Source organism: Monomorium pharaonis, chromosome 11 (genome assembly GCF_013373865.1).
Source record: "Monomorium pharaonis isolate MP-MQ-018 chromosome 11, ASM1337386v2, whole genome shotgun sequence".
NCBI classification, from domain to species: Eukaryota; Metazoa; Arthropoda; class Insecta; order Hymenoptera; family Formicidae; genus Monomorium; species Monomorium pharaonis.
The window spans coordinates 11,373,378-11,397,704 of record NC_050477.1 but is presented as its reverse complement, the minus strand read 5'-3'; the positions used below and the strand labels follow the sequence as shown (position 1 = coordinate 11,397,704).

The window sequence follows — 24,327 nt, the reverse complement described above, 5'->3', positions numbered from 1 at the left end:
TAATTAAAAATAATTACAAAAGGACATTTTTTCCTAACTTTTTTCTTTTTACAACTTCTTTTAAATATTCCGGTATATTTGCTAAGATTGATCTAATTATGTAATTTTTAATAACATTAAAAAATCAACGTTATATATTTAACAAGTCTTTTGCCAGTTTTATCATGAAAAAAAGGAACCAATTAAACTAATGTCTATCTTGATACCTTAACTTCTATTATATTAAATAGATTTAAGTGTTAAACAGCGAATCAAAATTTCGACTTAAGTTGTTCCATTTTTATTTTAATATTATTGCGACTTAATACAAAATGCATACAATAATTATTTTTCATTTAATAAGGCTTCCACACCTTTAAATACCTCCAAAATATATATATTAAAAGAACAATTTTCCTACGGCATCAAAATATTTAGTTAAACGCGTTTAGAGAAATAATTTTATGTTGGACCATCAAAATAATTGTGTAGAACGTTCAAGTATAATAACATCGCTACGAAAAATTTTTACATTCTAGCAACCAGTTTAAACGTCCAATATCTTTTTACTGTTTACAAAATCAATTATTTCTAGATCTCATTTTCAACAAAACTGTTATTTTCGTTGTGTAATTTGCGTCTCATCATTAATGACTGTCGTTCTTTAACGATCGTTATACGTATAAATCAGTATATTGAGTACTTGATTACGCTGAATCAAAAAGCTGTGGGTGAAACGAGTTTTAAATTAGTTAAGCGTGCAGTCTAAAAAAAAAAAAAAAAAAAAAAAAACAAAGTAGAGGAGGAACAGCTTCGTAAATCCGCGTAGCCTCGTAAATCCATCGTTCCGTTCTGACATTCTACATCCTTCTGACACACCATACGCGGCTAAAGGGTTAAGCTTGTTTCGACGAAATAGGGAAATAGTGTTCGATGTGACAAGCCGATTTGCTACGTCGAACAAAGGCGGGTCAAGTCGAAGAAAGTTACTAAAAGGATCCGGCGGCGTGTTCTCGGGGACAGCCGAGGGTCCGGAGAGATAGGTCGCCCTTCGGTCGAGTTTATTACCCGAATTAATTGGTTTATGGATCGCCCCACTCTGTCGCCGTAGCACCACGTGCGGTTACACGATGATGGTAGCCAAGAGGGAGAGAACGACAGGGAGAAAACGAAGGAGGAAGACGGTTCGGTAAACGGGAGCGAGAGAAAACGATTTGAAAATGCAGTAAATGGGGGGATCATGCGTAAGAGTGATCGGGGGGAGGGGAGGACAGGGGGAGAGAGCGGGAAGAGAGAGAAAGAGGAGGACTCGACGAGGGGGAAGGGAGAAAATAAGCAAAAGGAGGAGAGAGAGAGAGAGAGAGAGAGAGAGAGAGAGGATCATGATCCGGAGAGTGGTGGTGGAGCATGCGCGGGTGGGAGTGGCACCTTATTCGTCGTACCGCTCCCGCCAAGGGTTTCTGTCAACTACGAACTGCCGATGGTAAAGGTTCTCGGCTAACCCGCAACAACGAGCGCCGGTGCTCGTTGTCAGTGCACGCGAATCGCCACGGTATATTCACGCGTGTTCGCAGAAACCACAACTTTCGGTTCTCCCGGTAACGCGACGCGGAGAGGAGTGACGCTCGACGGACACGTCTCGCGACGTATCTTTTTTTTTTCTCGTTAACTGTCTTAAAACTGAGATCCCTACGGGAGACGCGCGAGTTTGATGGCGACACACAACTCTCGCGGGATTGTCCGTTAAGTCGAGAACTTCGATTGCAATCGAGGAGTGTATTTCAGAGTGACAGTGATTGGATACGCGTGGAGCAGCACCGGTGAAAAGGATACAGTGACAACTGTGACGAACCCAAGAAATGTGCGTGTCGGGACGATTGAGCGTGCAACGCAAAGAGCCAAGTTTGCAACGTTAGAAAAGGAATAAAGGTGGACGATCGCGATCGCGGCACGTGGCCGGGCGAGCGAAGGTGTCACGTGGGTGCCGCATCGCCGCGTCGATCGGGGATTCGGGTTCGCAAAGGAGGGTGGAATTTTTATGCCCGATCCGCGGTTAGAAAAACCGCGACCGCAGCGGTGAGGAAAAAAGACCCGCGAGAGGAACTCACCGAACCGCGAAATAAACGCGGACCAAAAATTCACGCTCACTGATCACCCGGCGATCCGCTTTTTCCTCTTTCCCCTCGCCCGCCTCCTTCTCACCGCACACAGCGGAAACAATAGGAACGGGGAGATAAAAGAGGAGAGAATCCGGCCACGGCGGTTGGATGAATTTGCGGCGAGGTGTTTCGCTCTCGATAACTGGCGAGCCGCGAAGGTCGAAGGAGTTCGTTTCCGTTTCGAGCACTCTCTGCCGACTTCCGGCAGAAGGAAGGAAGGAAGGAACCCGATGCGCGAGGGTTCGCATCGACGTTCGCATCGCGGCGAATAATCGTCCCCCGTCGTTAATTAACGAGGATCGAGGAGAACGGGGAGAACGACGTTAATGCGCGCCCGTTGGAACCAAGAAGGGCCGTTTCGCAACGCGAGAAGACGAGAGGGGTCTCGGGTGGAGTCCCTCTCGTGAGGGAGTGATATCCGTTTGACGGGGAAATATACGTGTGTGTGCTCGACGGTAGAGAGCGGCGCGCACCTGGGCAACGGGTCGGGTGCGCTTCTCCCCCCTCCCCCGCCCCCCACAAAAAAACGAAGGGAAACGAAACGGAAGAGACGCCTTCGCGTAAAAAGTTCGTGAAAGCGCCCGAGGGAGAGGGAGAGAACGCCCGGGGGAAGTTGCGGGAGACGAAAAACATTACGGGACAACGTTTACGGAGGAAATAGCGCGCTTGCACACCGTCTAACAACTGGCGAACGATAAAAGGAGGATCGTTAAGCCCGAGCAATAGCGAAACTACTTTCGCGCGAAGGATACGCGAAGGCTGAAGCGCGCTTATTGCGGCTTCCGCGCGAAAAAACACGTGGCGACGAAAAACGCTTCTGCTCGCGCCTCGAGAAATCGGGATGGAAAACCTCCTGGTTGAACAAATAAACCGTAAATTGGACAAGGAGCCCAACGTGATAATTCAATTTTGATTTAATTCGCGAGTGGTACAGGCAGCTGCAATCTTCCATCGGGGTCGATCGGCGCTCGCGATCCTCCCGAAGGGGCAAATTGGAGGAGTAACATCGTGCGGCGTGAAAGTAAATCACGACGAGGGAGGAACGTCGGGAGATTCCGCGCGTTCCATTAAATCCGGACACGGGATGGAATTTTTTTCGCGCTAAGCAACGCGATCGGTATTCGGACTCTTCTTAAAAAGGGCAAGAGAGAAGAATCACCTTCGGCAAAGAAGGCGTGGGGGAGAAGGGGAAGAGAGAGAGAGAGAGAGAGAGAGAGAGAGAGAGAGAGAGAGAGAGAGAGAGAGAGAGGAGGACAAATCGGCGAGCAGGCACGAATTCCGCTAGCTCAGTCGAAATCAACGCATTCAAATGCGGGCGTTTCTCGGCTGCTTCTAAGAAATCGAGGAATCGAGAGAAATATCGACGATCTCCTCGGCGAGGGAGGAACACGTGGCGTCGTCGAATCGTTGGCGGCCCTCTCACTCCTGGAGCACGAAGAAGGAGGAGTCCGCCGCCGCGGCGGACCCGATTAAGCAGAAATCTCCCGGACGGCACAAATTCTGCGGTGTAACTCCCATTCTTTTTCAACCGACAAACGGTACAAACGGCCGCGATTATCTGCCTTCCCCCCCGCCTCCCTCTGACCCCCCGCGGACCCCGCCCCGCCACGCGAATGTCGAGTGAACGATGAAGTACCCGACGGTGCAGACGGGGATGAAGAAGAAGTGGAACGGCACTTTGTACGGCGGCGAATCGTGCGGCTCCAGGTGCGGCGAGTGTCTGACTAAAATGCAGCTCGTACTACTGTCGGCGCTATTCTGCTCTACTTTGACTACAGGTGAGGCAGCTTTAATCTCGCCGGGGCGCGACACATCTCCTCCTCTCCTCCTCCTCTCCTCCTCCTCCTCCTCTCCCTTCGTCTTGCATAATTTTTCTTTTCTTTTTTTTTCCCTCCGGTATTTTAAGGTCGGCCACGATTTTACATTCCGTCCTTTGATCAGCGGCGTACCTTCAATCCTTCCCGTGATTTTCTAAATTTTTTTTTTTAGATATATAAGTCTGATTTTTGCAACGGCAAATCCGGGATTTCACTTTTAAATTATAACGCGGAGTAGCGCGCGACAGCTTCCTTTTCGTGCCGATATAAATGTTACGATGACATTTGCATTTGATCGGAAAGAGCGAGCAAGGTTTATCTACGGCAGAGCCGCGCGCGCAATTAGCATAATGAATAATTGTCCCGCGCGCCCGTGATACGTCATTCCGCCGATAAGTGCTTAATAGGTAAATTAACGGTGACAAAGTGACGCAATTAATCCGGTAACTAGTTATTAAAGTCATCGCGGATACGCCACGCACACCCCATCGCTATTATGGCGGTAAACCTCGTTTTACCGTAGGCTGAAAAGAGATTGGGATCATAAATATTCAGCGACGTTTAAAGCGAACGCCCGCCGGGAAATTTTCACTTTGAACGATATACAATGATGTACATGTACGTGTACATATATACACACATACACACATATATATATTATATATACATGTATATATTATATATATATATGTATACATTTTAGGATCGCGCATAAGCGAAAGACGAGCAATTTGGCAAGAACTTCGTGTCGTTCTGCATCTAACGCGGCAAACTTAGCGTAACCCGCGCGTAATTCGCGCGTAAAAGCGGGCTCGTGAACACACCGCGGATTTCACGACTACCACATCCACCCACATTCCATCCGGCGATTGAAATTGTCACAAATAGTACGTGTACCGCAGATTGCTTACCGGTAACCAAGATGTATTAATAATACGCACAGCGGACGGTTATTATCGTGGGCATCAACGACTATTACTTTGCACCGCGCCGCGCTATTCGCAACGTAAAGCGAAACGAGCCGTGAATTTTTGTTAAACGCATGCACGTTTCGCGGGATGCGAAAAACCCGTGATTGTGTGATATGACAATTTTATGCGCGGTCTTTAATCGCAAATTGCGTGCCTCCCTTTCAACGGCGGATCTCAACCGCGCGAAGAAACGATACTTGAGCTTTGAGATTATTTTACCGGGAGGGAGATGGAGGGTAAGGGGTATCCTTCTCCTCAAGAAAAATATGTCCAACCGAGGACGAGGACGCGTATAAATTTCTCGAAACAAATATTTTTATTCCACGCTGCGGAAACAATCTCACAATTTCAGTACGTCAGTGGCAAGACCGGCAATTTTTACGGCCGCGTGAAAATTTATTCAAATCGGCTACGTGCAAAACTCAGGACGATCATGGGGTGTCATTTGTTTTCATCTAAGAACGCCGGGGCAAGCCGCGCACGTATCCCCCCGTGTCACCGAGGTCGTCGTCGTCGACGACGATCCGGGTTCACGTAAATGCAGTCGATCTGTGGAAATCCGATCCGGGCAAGAAGTCGACAATTGAGACGATTCGTCCACGGCGATCGCCCGCGCTGACCGCGACTATACCGTGATCGAACTTCCCCCGAGGTGAACGATCCGTCGTGTCGAAACTCGATCGATCGACATTTATAAATCAGGCGCGATCGCACGTACGGGGAACCTAAATTTCCCCGCCTGCCTCGGACAAAGAAGCGCGATCGTTTTCGCGGATGGAAGGTACGACCGGACGGAAAAAGAAGAACGCTCGGGAAAGATGAAGGAAACGGGGAAAGAGGGTGTGTGAGAGAGAGAGAGAAAGAGAACGAGAGAGCTGCGGTAAAAGAAAAGCGCGCATGGATGTGGACGAATGCAACGCGGCGGGCAACGGAAGGAGATTATGCAAACGGCAGCCAATTCGATCGAAGTGCACTGCAAATAACCGCAGTTTTAACCCATCCGACTAAATGCACGAGAAAGGTTGGCTGCCTGCTGCCATCCATTAGAATATCGCGCTCAAACGCGTAATCTCAGACGTCCGCAGACGGTGTTTGTCAAAGTAGGAAAGGGACGGTGGGCTTTGGGCTTCATTAAAATCTTACTATTGGTTGACTCACCATGTCATTCGTGAAATCGTCTCCGATGCCAGCCGCCGGTTAAATTCCCTCGATACAGATCTTTGGCCGGTATTAATATTTGCATCTTATTTCAAGACCGTCTTAAACAACATCTTAAGATGTTAATACGGCTCTGTGATTGGCCGATGATATCTTAAGACATGACTTAAGATGATCTTAAATACAAGTTTTGATTATATGAATACCGATCTTTGTGTTGCTCTGTTCTGTAAACAAAAATTGAAATGTATAGTATCACACAGAAAAAAAACAGTATCAAACGTTAATATTAAATTAAAACTAATCTATTTTATTTCACGTAAAAACAGAAATATAAAATGAAATAAATGATAATATCTTGCTTATGTAATTTAATGTTTTTTAAAGAATTAAAAAATCTTAAAATTTAGCAAAATAGTATATTTTTATTTTTTAATATTATACCGGCGTTGTGATAACCATAGTATTTAAAAGTTTTAAAATTCTTGAAATATTGTTATTTTCTATTCAATAATTTTTCTCTTGATATATATAAATTATTATTGAATAATGAAACTATATTTTTCGTGATAAAGTTATATAAAACTCTTCATATAAAATAAATTATGTCTATCTAATGCGCTATGTAATCTTAATATGTATGTAACATTTAAAAAATACTTTCAAAACAAGAATGTTTTTTTTCTGCATCTATCTCTAAAAAACACAAATGATAAAAAGTATATAAAGAACGAGTGGAATATTTATGAAATGTATACGTAGAAAAAAAGTATTTGATATTTGTAAATGTTAAAATAAATATTTTGCAATGGATATGAATAACACAGCAAAAAACGGTTATAAGCGAAAAAACTGCGTTAAAAAATTTTATTGACCTTGATTTTTAATCACCCTACAGTCAATTGATCTGACTCATGATCTGACTCATCTTACCTCGATGAAGTTAAGGTCCTTGTACTTACTAACGAAAACAAAGTTTAGAAAAGTTAAGCGTTTCTAAGAAAACGGACAAATAAACGAACAGCCTGACCAACATTATAAAATTATGAAGTAGTTGCAATATTTAATAATTAAAAGTTCCATTTTTCTAATTATTATTGCTGTAATGTTAGTAATAATAATATACAATGTGTTACATTTAAAAATTATTGCAATGTTATCAATTTAAATATAATTGCCATCATAAAAATAATTATAAATTATAGTTTATTGTGTCAACTATATTTAAATTATAACTATCTTATTTAATAGTAACTACTTTTTGTTAATGTAACTATCGTATGTTATTGTTTTATTAACTTTACAATAATAATAGTACAAACTATAAAAGTAAAGCTCTTAATTATAATTATTTTAATATTTAATTATATTTCAAATATCAAATATTTATCTCCCAATGTGTCATGAAACTCTTTGGAATGTGAATGTTGTGATTCCGATCAGAATCAATTCCCAGATTTCTATTATATTTTCCAGGAAAAAGGAAATAATTCTGATCGGAATCTATATCGAACAGATCCATAATACATATCATAATGAATGAGTAATGAAAGGAACTTATTAATAACTTACAAATTGGATAATTGATTGATAAATCAAAATCTCGTCAATTTTATCGCGAATCGGAGGATTACATAATCATTACATAATCAATCCAACCAGCGATAAATACGTATACATCCGAAAGCTACCGCAACAAAGGTACGCTCACAAAGTTAAAGTAATTAACAATTAATACGTTGATTAAAACTTATTATCGAACGGATTGATGAGCTGCGACACGGCAGTACCGCTTCCACGGATAATACGTAGCGAGCGTTGGAAAGGGCGCAGTCACGCGAGATTACTGGGTAATACCTGCTAACTGTAGCTACATTTGATTGTTATATCCACCTATTCGCCAGTATTTTCAAGAGTGGCCGGCCGATAGCCTCATCTGGCTGCGCCTCTTTAGCGGCATTAACGAGCGGGATTCGAGCTGATGCCCGCGGATTAGAGAGTACAAGTGACTCCGCGCGAACGCGCTGACCGGGAGAGAATCGCAAACCCGATGGCAAAAGTTGTTTCATCGTGTTCAACTGTACGGACTGCAAGTACTTCCGTAATATGTACGAGGAGCAGGTTAAATATTAAAGATAACGGCGCGCGGCGAAAAAGTACAGTGTTCAACACAAAAATCTCGCACCTCACTCTAATTTGTACCGCGCGAAAATATTTCGTTCTATATTTGCAGCACGTTTAATCGTCTTAAGATTAAAATGCACCTGAGGCAGGATCTCGTTATTTATTTTACATCTGTGCCACTCGGCTCGCCTGACCTTCTCAACTTTTAACGCGAGATATTATTTCGGTCAATTAAAGAATGCAATTTTAAAGAGAGTATCGATTCCAAGGAGTTTTTCCTTAATGCCGGGAAGAGCCGGCACGGGAATCGGGGCCGACGTCGAGAGGTCTGACGAAGTTTTAATAAAATTGTGCCGCAACAATAGAAGCCGGGGCAAAGGCAAACGGCTTCTTGTAGTTTCCCGCGAACAGATGAGGAGGAATGTAAACTGCTGTGTGCGTGCGTGACGTGAGTAGGAGCGCTCTAGCGAAGCTAGCATCAAGGGAATTAATTCGCTCTTATCGCCGCGCTACGATCGGTCGCTATACGAGGGGTTTGCGGTATTCCGCTCGAATTATTATCATGCTTAATAACATTCCGTGCACGGCGTACGTACGCAAGTGCACAAATATTGCAGGCACCGCCGCGCCGCGCCGCCGCCCCGGTGAGAGGGACAGACACAGACGGAACGACTCGCGTCAGCTTGTGTTTCACATAATAAAATCGAGAGAGAGAGAGAGAGAGAGAGAGAGCGCGATACAACCTTTTGCATTTTATATAGTCGCATCTATACAGCAAGCTTTTTACAGCCGAACGTCCGACGCTCGTATCCGGCGGATTTGAATTAGATCGCGATTGATTATAACGTTACGAATGCACATATCGAATAAATCTCGCGGGAGATGTCCCCTCGTCTCAATCGAACGTACTCCAAAAATGTGAGATAAAATGACTTGTTCCACATACATAATGCACAATTGTCCGACTCTCGAGAGGAAAGGCGCCGTGCACGAAAAACTCAATGTTTCAGAAGAGCGTCCGTTCCGATTCTTTTCTTCGCGATTTACGGATGCGCGTATTCACACACAGGCACACACATACGCGCGCATGCACGTCTGTTATTTTAGACAGCGCTCTTTTCACGCGTTTTCTTTTTCCCTGGGGAGAGAGGGGGGGGGGGGAAGAGGGAAGCGGCGAATTATCGATCTTCGGAAAATTAATAATTCGCCCGTGCACATACAGATGAGCCGACGCGCCTAAGAACTTTTTCCCTCCCCTCCCTTTATAGGTATTCGTCCGTAAAATAATGCGCTTCTCAAATATAATTCCCCCTAATGGCGGGCTTCTGTGTAGGTATCGCGAGATTAATGATCTCGCAAGATGGCCTTTCGAACGCGCGCGGGGGAGGGATAATAACGGCGGCGGCGGTAATGTGGGGGGCGCACATAATGTGGGTCACTCCCGCGTGCGCGCGGAGTCGTCGGTCGGGGACCCTCCGTAGTCGAGCGCGCGTTTGGGAAGCGGAGCCCCATCACGCTGGAGTGCATCATTTTCATACGTAAACACGCAAGGAGCGAGGGCGAGGGGACGGAAAGGATGAGAGCGGCACGCATCGGCAATAAGACAGATGGCTTCCCCGCCCGGGGAAGTACCTGCGCCGGGACCCGCAGGACGATGATTCCGGGCTGCTCCTAAGATAATCCCCCTCCTCCCCCCCCCCTCTCCGCCACCGGCGAACCGTAAATCCAATCTCGCGATTAATTCGAAAGAGGCGCCGTCGAAGACTTAAACGGCCCCGGGAAACTCCCGAAACTACGCTTAAAACACCCGGGTGGCACGACCGAGGCGACAGCTTAACACGTTGACTGTCGGTTACGTAACTTTGTCCGCGACGCCAATCTTATATCGGAGGGATTATTCTAACGCGCTGATTATTCGTTATATATTTATTTTTCTCGTTTCTATTCATATATTTTTATACTTCATCAATTATTTTTGACTGATTAAAGTTATTCTTCGAAGACTCACGGCGCGATTATTATTTTCCCCATCAGAGAGATTGAATCGACGGAACAGCTGGTGTCCATGTTTAAGTTGCTAACCACAGAACTGATCTATAGAGATAACGCGTGTTCAGTCAGTGTGTCAGAGAGGCGTCGGGACAATCGGCTGTCGAGCAAAGTGGAGAATCTTCGACGGTGGGTAATTCGCGACACTTCAACCGTGTAATTGCACAAGCAATTGCATACGCAAGTCATACACCTGCGTTACCTTGGAAGACACATAACACATGTATTCGCACGCGCCGTTAGGGATCTTGCTGGATCGTTTGCCACCGCGTTTACTCGTACCTGCCATATCGTATCGGATCCAACGGATCCGATATCATATGTCGGGAATCCATAGGGGGAGAGGAAAAAAAAAAACAACAGGCGCCCCTCGTACACGCGGATCTCGCTCGCGGTGAAAGCGATTTTTAAACGGCGGCGGCGCAGCCGTTAGTTTCGAAGTAAACGAGTCGCGCTCGGTCGGAATTGACAATGCGAAGCGACTCGATTCAATCGACACGCACAATAGCGTACTTTCTCTCTGTCTCGTTTCTGCCTCGTCCGCGCGTCTCTCTCTCTTTCTCTCTCTCTCTCTGTTCCGACCCTCCGCGGTCGGGTGCCTATCTCTCCATGTGATGCGCACCCGATCGAAAATATGAGGCATTAACTTCGGACGAACGCCGGAATACCTGACCACTCGACAATGGCCGCAATTAACAATGGTACCCATAATACATAGCTGCGCGTAAACCAATACCTGCGATTATCAGTCGTTATTGTACGTGCGCACACACGCAACACCACATACCCATACACACGTCGTGTGCGTCTAAACAGCGTCATGGGACTGTTTCATGACGGACAAGCGCAGGTATTAATTTCATATTTGTTTCCGCGCTTAATTATCGTAATCGGCCGTGTCGCCGTGAACAGCCTATCGATCATCATTCCTCTCTTGCGCGGCGCGCTCGTCCCATTGAACTAAGCGCACGACGACGACGACACCGACACCACGGCGCGGCGCGCGGCGTTTCGTGAGCTGCATGCAATTGCAGTAATCGAGACGAGTGCACTTTGCGTTACGTCGCTCTCGCGCCCCCTTGAACTCTCCGTGTCCCGCGAATTCTGAATGGAATGAAAAGAGGACGCGCAATACAAACTTAAGTAACGCGTAGAAATTCACTCGAAATATTTTAACCCGCTGTCACAGTGATAATAAGTTCCTGACAACGAGATTAATAATATACAATAAAAAGGATCGCTCTCTTTTTGGGAATATCTTTACTTTCAAAGTATAAGTATTAACATAAAATCATATAGCGTTAAATACATATTTGTTTACATAAAGAAATTTTAATTTTAAGAAAATCATACTCTCATTATTCAATAATGATTTTCATGTAGAGGAAAAAAATATCTTAAAACCAGAACAAGAATTAAAATTTTTTAATATTTTAGTTATCAAAATAATTATATGTATTATTTAAAATGTAATATTTTACTTTTATGGATTTTTTAAAATAATCAAATTCTTTAAAAAAGATTTGATATTTTTGCTTATACAGAATATTTCCTATAACTTAATCAAATTTTTTTAAAAATATGATATGTTTATTAACGTAGTTAAAAAAATTCAATTCACATTAAAATGTGATTTTTTATATGCAATGTTAACTTAAGGTCAACATATTCTATGTGATTATTCGTTCTTTTTATAAACCACGTTACTATATAATAAAAATATGTCATCTCATTACAAAAATGTTTATATAATCTGAAAATCTCGTAAAATAATAAATAAATAAAAAATCCTGCTTATCATAATATTGCCTTTTCAAAACAAACAACTCTTTAGCATTTTTTGTTGTTATAAATAATTGAATTGCTCCCGAAAACATCCGACGAAACATCCTGTACATCAAATTCTTTAAAGAAGATTTTGTATTCTCGTTTACATATTGAAGCAATATTTGTTAAACAGACTATATTGACTTTTTTAATTTGATACTAATTTTCCTCTGTGCATATATGAAACGAATTATGTCACGAAACAGATTGTAAAGTGTAATAATACATCACCGTTCGTCTCTGTCTTGTTGACGTAATGGAAGCGCGCGAGCTCTCTACGCGTCAACACAGAATCCCCACAAGATTCTAACGGATGATTTCCTGAAAGCGATCTCATATTATTGCCCAGGCGTAACGAAACACTCGAAGCCCGATCCGCGATGTGGAGAGGCCGTCGACACGTTAATGAAGCTCCGCGCTCCGTGTCATAATCGCGTGCCCGTGTGACGTTAATCGAGTGGTTTTCTCGAGCATAATCGAGACAGAACAATAAGAGAGCGAGAGGGGAAAAAAAAATATTGAGGCCGAAGAGACGACGGGTCCTCTCTTCCACTCTTTCTCTTTCTCCCTTATCTACCTACGCGGCAGCGGCGCGACAGCGTAATTGACAACGCGCGCGGGTGGGAAAGAGAGGTATAATGGAGAAACTCCATTTTGGTCCGTACATTCGATCGCCATTGTCCACGTCCACAAAACTGGGATTTTCCATGACCGCGGACGGAGAGCGAGAGCGAGAGCAAGAGGGAAAGATCGCATTTATTATTCGGCCGCGTGCTCGACGTCGCTCGCAGAAACAATAGGAAAATGAGAGCGACGATGCGGGCCCGGCACGTTGGAGCACCACTTTCGGCTGTCGATCTCGCGTTCGCTTAAAAGCCCCCTCTCCGTCCGATCAGGCATGCATACTGCCAGGGCCACTACATTTCGGCGCACGTTCCCGCGCGCGAGCGACATAATCGGCGCGACGACGGGTGAAAAACAATCCCTTTTTACGTCACGTGGCGTGTCTCGCGTATCGAAGTTGGGGATGCTACGTGATAGCAGACCTCCGCGGTGTTTCATCTTAGGGCCGTGGTATATAGAAAAACTTAAGCAGTAAAAACTTAAGCAGTGCACGGATCAACCGAGCACGGTATTAAGAACTTAAGGCATAACGTGTGTGTGTGTGTGTGTGTAAGCAAACTTAAACTTAATTTCTTTATTGCTTACATCTTCCTACTTAAGTTAAATCTAACATCTTAAGGAATATTACCTAAACTTTACACTTAATATGCATTGTTATTCTTTTTTATTAGATATTATCAAGTCATTCGCATTTGTTGTTAATTTTTAATCACTTTTACAAGTATAAAAAATTATTAACTTTTACACATATACATTAACATCTAAAAAGTATTTCTTCTAGAAAGTATTTATTTTTGTTTATTTTTTAGATTATACAAAAATGTTATACTCAACTGAAAGTCAGAGAAGTGCACGTTTTTAAATAGCTTAAAGAAAAATACTTTCACACATTAAAGTTAACATTTTAAACTACCAAAAAAAGTTCAAATGTCGACTGTCCAAAAAGTTGAATTATTCAGTAACCCGAAAATGACGTTTTTTATATGCAAATAAATATAAATTGAAGGTGTATTACATTTACATTTTAAACAATGGATTTTATTATTAATATTGCGTTACAAAAATTTGCAACTACTTGGAAAAACATTTTTGAAAAAAAATGAAAATAAAAATACTTTTTAATACTTCGTGAAATATAAGAAATAAGAAAAAATTTTTTACAGAAAAAATAATCATCTGCACAGGATGAGTCACTTGTGTCTCAAGATGAATTTTCCAAGCGTTTGATCAAAGAACATGCAAGAACTAAGGTTTCAGCATTATATTATATTTGTCCTCTTAATGTCAAATTTATTTTAGAAAGACAGGATAAAGATCGTTGTATACAGATGTTCTTAATATTAAAAAAAAATCAACTCTTTAATGAAAGAAACATCTACTGAAAATAAGTTAAACGTTTTATAGATTTTTTCCAAAAAGTATTAACCATATCCTTATAAATTTAGCAAACATTCTAGCTGTAAAATATTAAATCTGATATTTTAAATATTTAGAATGATCGAAAATCATTTTACCATACATTCTGTTCAATTAACTTTTTTCTCAGAGAAATAATTTTACTCCCAATCAACTGCTTGTTTTCATTGTCAATAACCTAATCATAACAACAACAATAACAACAAGTTCTAACGTATCGAATTTATCATTAAACAAACTCTATACGCGTTGTATTTAGTTATTTGATTTATCATGAAACATTGGATTATCATACTCTCTCTAATTAAAAACTACAATTTTGATATCAAAACTTGATGCCATCGGTTCCCCATAATTTTTTGAATTTTTGTGACTCACCCACCCACCCTCTTACTCACCCCCCCTCTCCCCCACACGCACATACAGATTCCGAAGCGCGCACATCACTGACTATTTCTTTCATCGAATTCGAAAAGTGTTTAATCCCCCGCGAATCGGCAAACGTCATACACGCATCGCGTAGCATCTGATGCGATGGGGATAAAACAAGCGCGTAGCTTTTTTTTCTCATCATTTTGCGGGCGGCCGGGTTTCACGGTCCACGTGATTTAACCGGGCGTCACTAATGCGATTTGGTACCCGGTCGATGATTGATTATTAAATTAATAATCGAATTACAAGCGTGCCCGCGGGCGCGCAAACGAACACACACACACACACGCGCGCACACATACACGCAGACACACACATGCACGTGTATGCATTACGTTTCGAGTGCGCGTTGCGGTCGACGGCCGACGAGGGCTTTCGCTCAAACGCGCTTGCGATACGCGAGAAACACGCGTTTGCGGATTTCTACGCGTTGCTTGCTTGCGCGCGCGCATGTGTATGGCACGCAGAGCGAAGCATTTGACCCGGATCGGAGGTCGTTAACGATGCTTTTCGAAAGCGCCGCGACGAAAACGTCCGTGTAGGGACAGCACTCGGTGTCCGATAGCAGAAGCCCTTTCTCGCCGCGATCGAACATAAAATGCGAATGTGCGTAGGTGCAACCATCATCGTCGTCGTCGTCAGCGTCGTCGTTGTCATTGCTGGAACGCGTTAGTTATACAAAAGGGGAAAAAAAGGAAAGAGGAAGAGGGAGGAGAGAAATTAGCCGGCCAAGAAGGAGCCACGGCAAACCACGTTTCCTCCGCAATAAAATTATAATTGCGACCCGGCACGTAACGAGGAGGGTTAAAGCCCCCGCTTACCTCGTTATTATCTGCTATAGTAAACACAGTACAGAGTATCGAGTCTCGAGGTAAACTCTCGCATGCGCGCGTCGTAATTCTCTCCCTCTCCCTTTCTCTCTCTCTCTCTCTCTCTGTATCTCTCTTTCATCCTACGAATTGCGTCCCACGCAATTAGAGGGAACACACATGCGACATACGAGGAATTAAAGGGAAAAAGTAGGAAAACGTGTAGGAAGCCTTCTGAGCGCGAGAAACGTAATAAAAGATATAAGAGGGAGCGAGAAAGAGAGAGAAAGAGGGAGAGAAAGAGAGCAAATATTATATCGCGCTGGATGGGATCTCCACGCGCACAGGCCGCACGAAACGAATTGTGGAACAATCGCGGCGGAGTTACCTCTCGCTGCGAATTTGAGTGGTTATGCGGTACGACCGGCGAGCCTTGGTCTCTCTCTCTCTCTTTTTCCCTCTTTCCCTCTCTTTCTCTCTTCCTCTTTCTCGCTGGCATCCGAGAGACAACGGGCGAATGTCACAAGCGCGCTAATTGTGTATACCCCGTCCGTCCCGAAGGGACTTTATTATCGTGCCGATGTCGAGCACCGCGTCGCCACGAAAGGGAAAAAGGGATAGCGGGACAAAAGGCCGCGATGCGAGAGGTGCAATTAAAAATCATCGCGGCCCCGTCGCGGGAGAGTTAAGATAAACTCAAACGACGAACGCGTGTTTGCTCGAAATCTATGTACGATAGAGCGACGATTATTATCGTTATGTCGTCGGTGTCCAGAAACGACGCGTCTATCTTCGCTGTTACATTCGCAATGTCGTAATTGTACTCACAATCAATCAAAGATGTTATCTAATTATTTCTTCAAAACAATTAAACAATTTATAATTAATTCATGATTAACTTTAAAAGATATATTAAATTTAATTCAAATTTATTATTTATTAGGTTTGCACACGTTAATATAAACACCGCTTATTTTGAAACTAAGCAACTCAACCATAGAATGGGTTGATTTAATGTAATTGTTTCTTTAAGCATATGTTTTGTACTACAATTTAATAATAAAGTTTGGTGCATGCATAAAAGTAAAAAAAAAACATAATAGATCCTTAAATATTTAACTGCCTAATGGCAGTTATAATTAATTATTTTCTTTAATGTGAAAAAATAAATTATACGTAATAATAAAAATGATAGAAATATAGAAGTAATTAAGGTATAATGATAATAAAAATAATAAAAATAATTATAAAAATATAAAAATAAAAAGTTGCAAAAAAATTTAAATTAAAATTAAAATTGAGTTTAAATTTGATACAAATTGCTTCTGTAGATATTAGATAAGATTTTATCTTTTCTGAAACAACATTGCTTTATTGCGAAAGCAAATATCTGTAAGTGATCCGCATATTTCGATGCAAGCGAAATTGTATTGTGAGACGCATAAAATATGTAACCTGCAATCGTTCAAGACGCCCATTAAAATAAAACCCATCGAGGAGAATCCAAATATAACAAGTACGATTCGCGGTTATTCGTCCGTTGACCTCTTATTAACTATGCAGATTAGCGAGCATATAGCTTTGTCGGGACGATAAACAAATTGGACGAAAGTTCGCGTAACGAACGAAATCGGCGACGCGACGACGGTTCTGTTTCCGTCTAAAGTTTGACATGCACGCGCGACATTACGAATAGTCATATTTCGAGAGCACCAAGCTCTCTCGTCCAATTGAGAGATCCGCGCGCGCGCGCGCGCGCCCGCAACATTAATTAGGAGGAGGAAAGGGGGCTCAAAAGGGCCCGGTGTGCGCGCGTTACCTCTCTCCCTTCGCCGCAACCGCGATTGCTATCATCGGCAATCTCGTTATATGAAACTAGGCAACAGCGGATACGGTTATTCCTCTATTGTCGTGATTACTACCCTCCGCTCACATTGTCATTCCGCAGTCTGATGCGCCGTAATTGTGCGCCCCTCCGGGACCCGGAGGAGTGCTGTACAGCGACGAGACGACTTTCAAAAGGACCGTATAAATGTGAGAAAAATCATTTCGAGAGGGACCATCGAAATTGAATTCGAAACCGCGCTCAAGTTTCCCGTAACAACAAACTTCTTTTGTTTAAGACCCGCGTCATCCCTGTCTCTCTCTCTCTCTCTCTCTTTGTCCGAGTCTCTACCTTCGCGAAGAAATTGCAAGCTATTTTCGCGATCGGAAATACTTACTGCTGTCGCTGTTATTGCGCTATCACGAGGCACTTTCGTTTAACAAGAAGTAAATCCTTAATAAGAAAACAATCGCAAACAGTGCTGAGTTAGCGACGTCCCCATTTTATTCGAACGGCAAATTGGACGTTGCGCAGCAGCCACGCTCGAATCTTCTTAATCAAATACGCGGAACAAACGCGGGCGAGATAGTCGTCATTCGAAATGTCTTTGAAGAAAGATGGGCGCGCAAGAGTGGAGTACGGATTACAGGAGTCGTCGTATGGGACCACGACCGAAAGATTAATTAGACAGATTTAATTACGTTTCCTTTTGCAGCAACTTACTTTACTACAGTTTCATTACCGTAAATTTGCTTTACCTCTGTCCCCCGTTTGCTGTTTACTTTGCGCGGTAGTAGACAACACAATACCGGTACATAATGCCGTATTGCGTTTCTTGCTCAGACGCCGTACTTGCATCTGCATCGCGTTGCCGTGGCTGCAAGAGGAGAAATTTGCGAGAAACGACGGGGAGATCATTGAGCTCGCATAACAGACGAAACAGAAGGATGTCCAAGTTTGCTTGTTCTCTTTTCCCGAGTCTGTCGCGCGTATCTTGCGATATCATTTATGCAAGTTGATTCGCCGTTTGCTCGGGCATCAATTTTTATTCAACTTTTTAGCCGGCAACGACGTTGGATCCGTGTAACCGTCTATTCAAAGTACGTTGCAACGAAACGTTAAAGTTAATGCAGGAACGTCGTCGGTTGTTAAATGAGACGAAGAACTTCAAATCCAGCAATATTTAAGCTACTTGGTTTGAAAGTACCACTCTCACTCAATAGTATTTACCTACTTTATCTTTCTTAATTTAAATGATGGGAATGTTGAAGAAAAGTGAATTTCAATCTTCTTTCCTAATCTTCGGGATTAGAGTTGGGTTTAATAATAACCTTGTTGATTCAAAATTTACATTCTATATATACATACACATAAAAAGAATATAATAGAATTAGAGAATAAAACATAAATATAAGAGAGAGAGAGAAATCACAGTTAGAAAAGTTATTTTTTTTAAGTAATTCATTACCATTATTGTTACTAAAAAAGTAACGATTTGTTAATTTTTTAGTGCTGAAATAAGATCAAATTAAATATAAAATTAACTTATCTATTATTTTTTGTTAAAATCTTAATGATATAATACTATTTTGTATCATAAATTCGCAAGGTTACAAAAAAATTTAAAAAGAAAGATTAAAAAATGCTTAAAATGCAAATTAAAAATTTTAATTTTTATTACATTTATAGAGTAAAATTTAAATTTTGTTGTACCTTCAGTTTTGTATTAAAAAATTTTAACTTGATAATTTTAAATTCAAAATTATTCTTAAAATGTATGCCGCAATATGTTTATGACATCTTAAAATTATCTAAAATGATAAGTAATATATATATATATATGTATATAATATAATATAAATATATTTTTTAAGTATTAAACTTCGATGATTTTGTTAATATTAAAATATAAAGTTGAAAGTTGTAGTACAGTACTAAGTAATATAATATAAAAGGCATAACAGTATGGTTGCAAACATTATGTTCATTTATTTTGTTTTTTACTTCTGCGACATAAATTTTCGTGCGACGGAAATATTGGAGTTGGTCTATATATATATACATATATAATACAAAAATATGTAATAAAATTATTATATTGCATTTTATTACGTTCATAAATAAAAAACCTCGACTCTATAAATTAATAAAAAATATATTAAGTAGATTAAATTGTAGAAAGATATATTTGTATATTGTATCTGCGTGGATATTGCATCGCCGTTCGAATTTTCGTGAAATTTGTTTCTGCTCTCGTTAATAAAGGGAGCATGCGGATCATACCTTAATACTGTGCGGTCGCTCTGCGGTAAGAGACACCATAAATACCGTCCCGCCGATCTGCATCCGATGGTTAATTTACACGGAGGACGACAAAGGTCTCTCTTCGACTGCGGCGTCCCTTGTACCGCCCCGGGGGACACTGGAGGTTCCTCGTGCACCTGCATCGCCGCCCGCTCGGCCGCGCGGCGCAGCTGCACGGCAAACGGGAGAGTAGTGACCGTAGCGGTAACCACCACGTGCTGTCAGTATCACGACAGCGACTGAGCAAGAAAACCTACATGGGGTCGGTGAGCGCGGCCGCGCCGGGTAAATTCGTAAGCAATTATCCGAACTTGGAGGAACGGGGGCGCACAACGATGGCAGTGGCTCGAGTCGGCTATAACGACATTCCTTACTTCTCCCGCGGGATCGTTCCCGAATTAATGCATAGCCCGTGGCTAGAATACCGTGGTCCGGGGAGAGCGAGAGCGAGAGCGACAGAGAATAGCTCGGCTTTGAGAAGCAATTATCGGACCACCACCTTTCTCTCTCTTTCTCTCTCTCTCTCTCTATCCATCTATCTATCTTTCTCTCTTTTCTCTCCTGCTTATCGCGTCGGCCGTCGTTAGTTCCGAATTAAATCCCGCTCACGTTTTTCGTGTCGACGAACACTGCCCGGGCAATATCTTACAGCTTATAGATGACTTCTTCTCTTTGGATATCGATCACTATCGGCTATCGTGGCTACTTCCACGTGTGAAGAATGACACCCAATTAACGCACACAAAAATATTGTCACTTTTATTATAATTTTCTTCACAACTTTCTTCCCTCTATGTTCCCTAAATTTTTTCGAACATGAAGGTTGTTAGGTAGATAATTGATGGCACTCTTTTAATAGAGTTCGCCAGCGGTATCCATCGGTTTTGATTTAGTTTATTTAGCAAGCAAAATTTATCTGCTTTCACTTTTAGACAATCAATCGATTTCCCCGAGGTACATACATAGATTCCGCCCGTTCGATTATTATTTGTTTAATTGGAATAACGCATCGTATAGTACAATAAAGTGGGGCCAGTTGGGCAACTTTTTATTCAACCTTATAAATCTTCACACATTTACATAAACTAATAACAATTAAACAAACAAATATAAAGAGCTCGTTAATGCTAAGCAAAAATAATACAATAAACAGATCAATATATTGAGCCAAGACAAATTTTCCTAATACAATAGAATTTATTCAATAAACATTATATAGTTATAAACGTGACTAAAAAACAATTGTGTTAGAAAATGTTAAATTTCGAAACGTTTCGACTATACTTAGTCCTCTTCAGTCATATTAAATTACCATATATATGAACTTAAACATGAATAAAATAACGCAAACAAAACTATAACTAAACAGTTTAAAAATAATGACCATTGAACAACCATAAAACAACGTATATCATATCAAAATGTGTTATTACAAATAAAAACGTGAACCAATAAATAATACAATTAAATGAATAGTAAAATGAAAAATAATGAAATTTTTCCGGTTTTCATATTAAAAGGACAGAATAGATAGTCAATAAGTCTTGTCGATAAATCTAAAAGATCAAAAACGATGAAATACGTGTTATGAATAACATAAATTGATATGCGTATTGTAAAAAACTATAAACTTACATATGTTCATCCCAGATATTAAAACACAATATTAAAACGAGCAACAAACGCACAGAGTATTCGACAAAGCGTTAAAAACAAGTGTAACGTTCGGTAGTCAGAGGCAAAATGCTTTTTAATCACGTTTATAATTATATAATGTTTATTGAGTAAATTATATTGTATTAGGAAAATTTGTCTTGGCTTGATATATTGACCTGTTTATTGTATCATTTTTGCTTAATAACAATTACTTTAACAGGTTGTATATATTTGAATGTTAAAAATCAAAGTGGCTTAATAAAAATTGAGAGAGAGAGAAAGAGAGAGAGAGAGAGAGAGAGAGAGAGAGAGAGAGAGAGAGAGAAAGAGTGGGAGACCTCCCGGTCTCTCCCTGTCTCTCCCGATCTCTCCCCGTCTCTTCCCGTCTCTCCTCATCTCTACCCGTCTCTGCCGGTCTCTCCCCGTCTCTCCCGGTCTCTACCCGTCTCTCCCCGTCTCTTCCGGTCTCTCCCGGTCTCTCCCCGTCTCTCCTCATCTCTACCCGTCTCTCCCGGTCTCTCCCGGTCTCTCCCCGTCTCTCCCGGTCTCTCCCCGTCTCAATGTATCAAAATTTCAATAATATTAATGAAAAACTATTTTTTACACTTAAATTATGGCTATCATTTTTGAAACACCGGTATATCCAAAATCAGACCCCATAAGAACACTCCCGGTTACAAATGCAACGTTATGTCAAAATTTCAAAGCAATCGGTGAATAACTTACGGAGATCTTAGATGAGTAACAAATATTTTACATTTTTATTTATATAGATATATATGTATATATATGTGTGTGTGTGTGTGTGTGTGTGTGTGTGTGTTTTAACGTAAATTAAAAAGGTAAAATAAAACTAAAAGTTTAAAACAATAGGAAGCCAGAGATAAAGACAGATTTAATTTAAATACTTCAATTTAGATGAGTTGAGATATTTGGTCCAATTAGTCCTACACTATGCCAATTCAAATATTTCTTTATAATTAAAAACTATATATAAAATAATTTCAATATTAAAGTTTAAAAATATAATAACGTGTGTCAAAATAACATATCTAGTTTTTATTAATCATTCAATTATCGCAGAAACTAAAGAGAACATTCACCTGATACTTGAAGTTTTTCATGTACAAAAACAATAAAGTTTTTAATAGATTTTATTCAGAAAAAAGACATGAATGTATAAACAATAGTTTTTTCCTTCAATTTTTTAATTTTAATTATTTCTAATCATGTTCTTCTTAGTACATTAACACAGTTAATTGTTTAATTTCAGATAAAGGGAGTGCCGTTTTAAAAAGTCTATCCCTATATTGATTATCTTCCTCTATTAATAAACTTAATTATGACATTTGCATACACAAATGGTTTTACATTTCATAATGTACATATATCATCTATTATGATATATCATACATTATAATGTAACTGTACGTGTAATGAATTTAATAGAATTAGATATTTTAATATCTTGTACATAAAACCAATTTAAATTTATATCATTTTTTGTTTCTTGTTGGATTCTTAAAATACTCGAGTATTGATTAATATAAAATATTATAAAATGATTGTATCATTTAATTGATTATTTCATATTATACAATAAATGTATTTTGTAATATTCTATTCAAATTGTACATTTCTTAGTATTAAAATAATATAATAAGTAAATATAATAAATAATACAATAAAAATAACATAATGTAGTTTTCAAACATAAATGAATCATAAAGTAAGTGAATAAAATATATTAATATAATATATAATATCATAATGTGTAATTTTACTGAAAACATACTTTCACGGTTTGTTTCTAAATTGTGTCAAAATGTTTTTTTAATTTTATATATACAATATTTTTATATAATATTTATTACTTTCTATATTTATTTTATTAATTTTAAAACAAAATTTTAAAACGAAAATTAAAACAGTAAACTGAAACGAAAGATCGAGTGGCCGGATATATTAAACTTGACAAAAATTTTCCAACCGTGCATACACGAAAATGATAAAGTTATATTGAGATTTTTGAAGAGGGAAGGCTCGGATTCGGTTACGCGTTGAAGATTTAATATGCAATTCGTTTCAAATTACAGCAGCCATCAATCGCCAGCAACATAAATAACATGTCTTCCCTCCCCCCGGTCCCCCCGGGGTATTCAGAAGCGCTCTCGAGACACCGCGACGTTTCGCAAAGAAAATGCGAGGCAATACTCGAGCCGCGGCGCTTTTCGATAAACATCAATAGGACACTCCATCTCCCGGCTGACGGTCGACCGAGCATTGTGGAACGAGTGCGTCGTAAAGAAACGTTTCTCCGCGGCTATTAACGGGCCAATTGCGGGGACGGGAGTAAACTGAACAATGTCGTCACTAATTTCAGCCAATTGCAACCGCACATGTCCCGTCTACACGATGTCCGTTCGCGTGCGTGTGCGCGCGCGATCCGAAGCGAAATGCGTGTGCGTGCAGCGCTCGAGTTACGAGACGGCGGATGAATCAGGCGTGTAAGCCGTGCCCGCGACGCAATAATTATTATACGAGGGAGGCTGCGCGCTCCGAGGGAGGGAAGTATATACGTCGTCGGCCTCATCGCACGACTCGTTCGATGGCACAACCGCAGTAAACAATAATACGACCAATTAAAACGGCCAATTACGTCGTTAACCGCATCCGCGTTCTCCGTAACGCTCGCAGCTCAAATACGGCTGGCAATCGAAAGGACGGCCGGAATATATTTCTACCCCCTAACGAGGAGTAGGGAAGCGTTCGCGACGCGTAACGGCCGGGAATTAAGATAATGCGGAAACGCCCAGTATAAACGGTACGCGCAAATTCTTCTAATTCTATCGGTCATCTATCTTCCTGTAGGACTCGAGGCAACCGTAGTCCACGTCTATGGCAAAATCAACGCGCTCATTACATGAACGTATATCGCGTAGCACACGTGATAGTTTTGTGTAGTCGCGCAGGTATTCATTTTGTAGGAGTGGTACGGGAGCTTTAATATACGTGCTTATCGCGCCGGTAGTGAATATGCATATGCGATAAAGCCAGCCCCGACGTTTAAGATTACCTAAACTGATTACGAGAGAGAGAGAGAGAGAGAAAGAGAGAGAGCGAGAGAGAGAGAGAGAGAGTTGCGTGGGAGCTATTAAATGTGTCACATGCGTGTGT

At 41.0% G+C, this 24,327-nt stretch overlaps 2 protein-coding genes across 4 annotated transcripts in view; one reads left to right on the top strand and one right to left on the bottom strand.

Moving 5' to 3' along the window:
- Positions 1-24,327, bottom strand: part of LOC114254674 — a 111,000-nt gene that overhangs the window by 4,138 nt on the left and 82,535 nt on the right. Inside the window, exons 1-2 of one of the 3 annotated variants that reach the window (XR_004964988.1) lie at positions 19,474-20,658; positions 6,085-6,311 (exon numbers count right to left, since the gene is read on the bottom strand). The gene's annotated coding sequence lies outside the window, so the exon portion shown is untranslated. Of the gene's footprint in view, positions 1-6,084; positions 6,312-12,315; positions 13,803-19,473; positions 20,659-24,327 lie in introns of those variants that run through there. The other 2 variants (XR_004964989.1, XR_003625994.2) reach the window with 2 other exon arrangements.
- Positions 1,416-24,327, top strand: part of LOC105835462 — a 37,207-nt gene continuing 14,295 nt past the window's right edge. The window contains exon 1 of the mRNA XM_012678765.3: positions 1,416-3,916. Coding sequence (XP_012534219.1) covers positions 3,766-3,916 — 151 coding nt within the window. The 5' untranslated portion in view covers positions 1,416-3,765. The remainder of the gene's footprint in view (positions 3,917-24,327) is intronic.